Raw genomic sequence first — 2,685 nt, forward strand, 5'->3', positions numbered from 1 at the left:
TGTAAGTCACTTAAGAACTTACTCAAACTTTACCATAATTGCTTATTCTGTTACGCAGTAATATATTATGCATTATGCAAATATTTCACATGTAATTCCCTGATTCTAAAAATATTATAATTATGATTATTATGACTCTCATTTTAAGAATAATCGTTTTCCAAATGTTCTGTAGCTAGTGAAAGTTATTGTGAGCTCATTTATTTATCTATCCCATGTTGTCTTTCCAGGTAATATGATATGGTGTGGGATTTTCTGACCAGAGACTATGTCCAACACCGTAGGCCAGACCATGGAGTCTCCTAATCACACAGACTTGGACCCTCCTCTCTTCTTCCTCTTGGGCATCCCAGGTCTAGAACAATTCCATATGTGGCTCTCACTTCCAGTGTGCTGTCTGGGCACTGCCACAATTGTGGGCAATATAACCATTCTGGTCGTTGTTGCCACTGAACCAACCTTGCACAAACCTGTCTACCTCTTCCTGTGCATGCTCTCAACCATTGATTTGGCTGCCTCCTTTTCCACAGTACCAAAGCTACTGGCTATTCTCTGGTGTGGAGCTGGGCATATCTCTGCCTCTGCCTGCCTGACACAGATGTTTTTCATTCATGCCTTTTGCATGATGGAGTCCACAGTGCTGTTGGCCATGGCCTTTGATCGCTATGTGGCCATCTGCCACCCACTCCGCTACTCTACCATCCTCACTGACACCATCATTGCTCGTATTGGGGTAGTAGCTATGATGAGAGGCTCCATACTCATGCTTCCATGTCCCTTCCTCATTGGTCGTCTGAGCTTCTGCCAAAGCCACGTGATCCCACACACATACTGTGAGCATATGGCTGTGGTGAAGCTGGCCTGTGGAGATACTAGACCTAATCGTGTGTATGGGCTGACAGCCGCACTGTTGGTCATTGGAGTTGATTTATTCTGCATTGGTCTTTCCTATGCCCTCATTGCTCAAGCTGTTTTTCGACTCTCATCCCAGGAAGCCCGGTCCAAAGCCTTAGGTACCTGTGGCTCCCATGTCTGTGTCATCCTTATCTCTTACACACCAGCCCTCTTCTCCTTTTTCACACACCGCTTTGGCCACCATGTCCCACTCCACATTCATATTCTTTTGGCTAATGTCTATCTGCTTTTCCCACCGGCTCTTAACCCTGTGGTATATGGAGTCAAGACTAGGGAGATTCGTGAAAGGGTTGCCAAGGTATTTCAGTGGGGACAGGCAACTAGGCTCAAGATATCTAAGTAATTATGGAATATAGTATAGAGTGCAGAAAATTAAAAAAAAACACATAGTTTTTCAAGATTAAGAAACTCTCAGTATTTGAAACTGGAAAAATATTTTAATGCTAGGATAAGATCCTCTGAAAAACTTCTGTTCATTTATAATAACCATAAATCACATAAGAGGGTAACAGTTTCTGTGCTTCTCTTTGATCTGGAGAAGTGCAACCATAATACTCTTCCATCTGGATAGCAACTAAACACAGGGAAAACTGTCTCTGTGATGAAAGGGTCTGCTCAGTCCAGAAGACCTCTGCATAGCCATATGGTCCCCACACTTCCTGGACCTCTCCTGGTTTCCCAAGAATGAATTCCAAATTCACAACATTTGGAAGGATTAGAAGACAGGACAACCGAGTCACAGCTAAAGAACAGCAAGGAAATTCTTAAGGTTTTTTTTTTTTTCCCCACAAATCCTGTCATTGCCTGTTAGTTCCTCAAGAGTGGAAGGGAGATGTGAATTGCCAATAAATACAATATGAGTGAGCAGCTGTACAGAACTCAAACTGAGAATACTTTAACATAAAACCTTTAGAACCTGTACCGATGAGGGTACTGGAGAGGCCAGGATGGAACTTCATTTCTAACGTCATTACCTATTTCACACATAGCTCCCTCTCTCCAGCTTCTAGGGAACCAATATAAAACCAAATGCCCTTAGATATTACTCATGATAATATTTACTTATATTTCAGATTATTTACATATTATCACTAGGAGTCATTTTGCAATGTGATTGACTCTATCTTCTGAACTTGGAAAAAAATTAGCCACATACCCAAACAAACCAGTTTGCTATTTTTTTATTAATCAATTTCTCTTTTATAAGGAAACATGGACAAGTTCAATCTTAGCTAACTGTATGTAGTAAGAGGTTCTTTTTTAAAAAAAGTTTCTTTTGTGTTATTTTTATGTGTGTGGGAGTTGAATCTGCATGTATTTTCGTGCATCTCCTATTTGCATTGTTTGTGGATGATAGAAGTGGGCATCAGATTCCCTGCGAATGGAGTTAGAGATGGTCATAAGCACACTATATGGGTGTTAGGGACTGAGCCCAGGTTCTGTGCAAGAGCATAAAGCTCTTAACCACCAAGCCACCTCGCCAGTCCCTGGTAAAAGGTTCTAAACTGCGCCAGTGGAACTAGGATTAGAAACTGGTCACTAGATACACAAAGACTTTGGGTCTTCAAGAAGAGTAACTTCAAATGGTTGGTGTGTTACACGCCACTAAGAATAATCACCTTTAAACTGAGTCCTTTGATGGGCGACATTTTCTGCCTGTCATCCTGTTGTCCTTTGTAGATGGCACACAAGACTCCTTGACATTTATAGATTTCCATGTCCTCAGAAACCATCAGTCATGAGAGATAGACAAAAAGGTCTATTTATTGA

The 2,685-nt window shown here is 41.4% G+C and overlaps 1 protein-coding gene across 1 annotated transcript; it reads left to right on the top strand.

Moving 5' to 3' along the window:
• Window positions 1-268: 268 nt before the first annotated feature.
• Window positions 269-1,259, top strand: LOC110299398 (putative olfactory receptor 52P1). Its single transcript, XM_021169082.1, has one exon. The coding sequence runs from the start codon at window positions 269-271 to the stop codon at window positions 1,256-1,258; it is 990 nt and encodes a 329-aa protein (XP_021024741.1). The 3' UTR covers window position 1,259.
• The last annotated feature ends 1,426 nt before the right edge of the window (window positions 1,260-2,685 follow it).

The sequence above is a fragment of the Mus caroli genome, chromosome 7, assembly GCF_900094665.2.
Source record: "Mus caroli chromosome 7, CAROLI_EIJ_v1.1, whole genome shotgun sequence".
Classification (NCBI taxonomy): Eukaryota; Metazoa; Chordata; class Mammalia; order Rodentia; family Muridae; genus Mus; species Mus caroli.

Excerpts from the sequence above, each read along its gene's own strand:
- LOC110299398 (XM_021169082.1), top strand. The coding sequence starts at position 269 with ATGTCCAACACCGTAGGCCAGACCATGGAGTCTCCTAATCACACAGAC.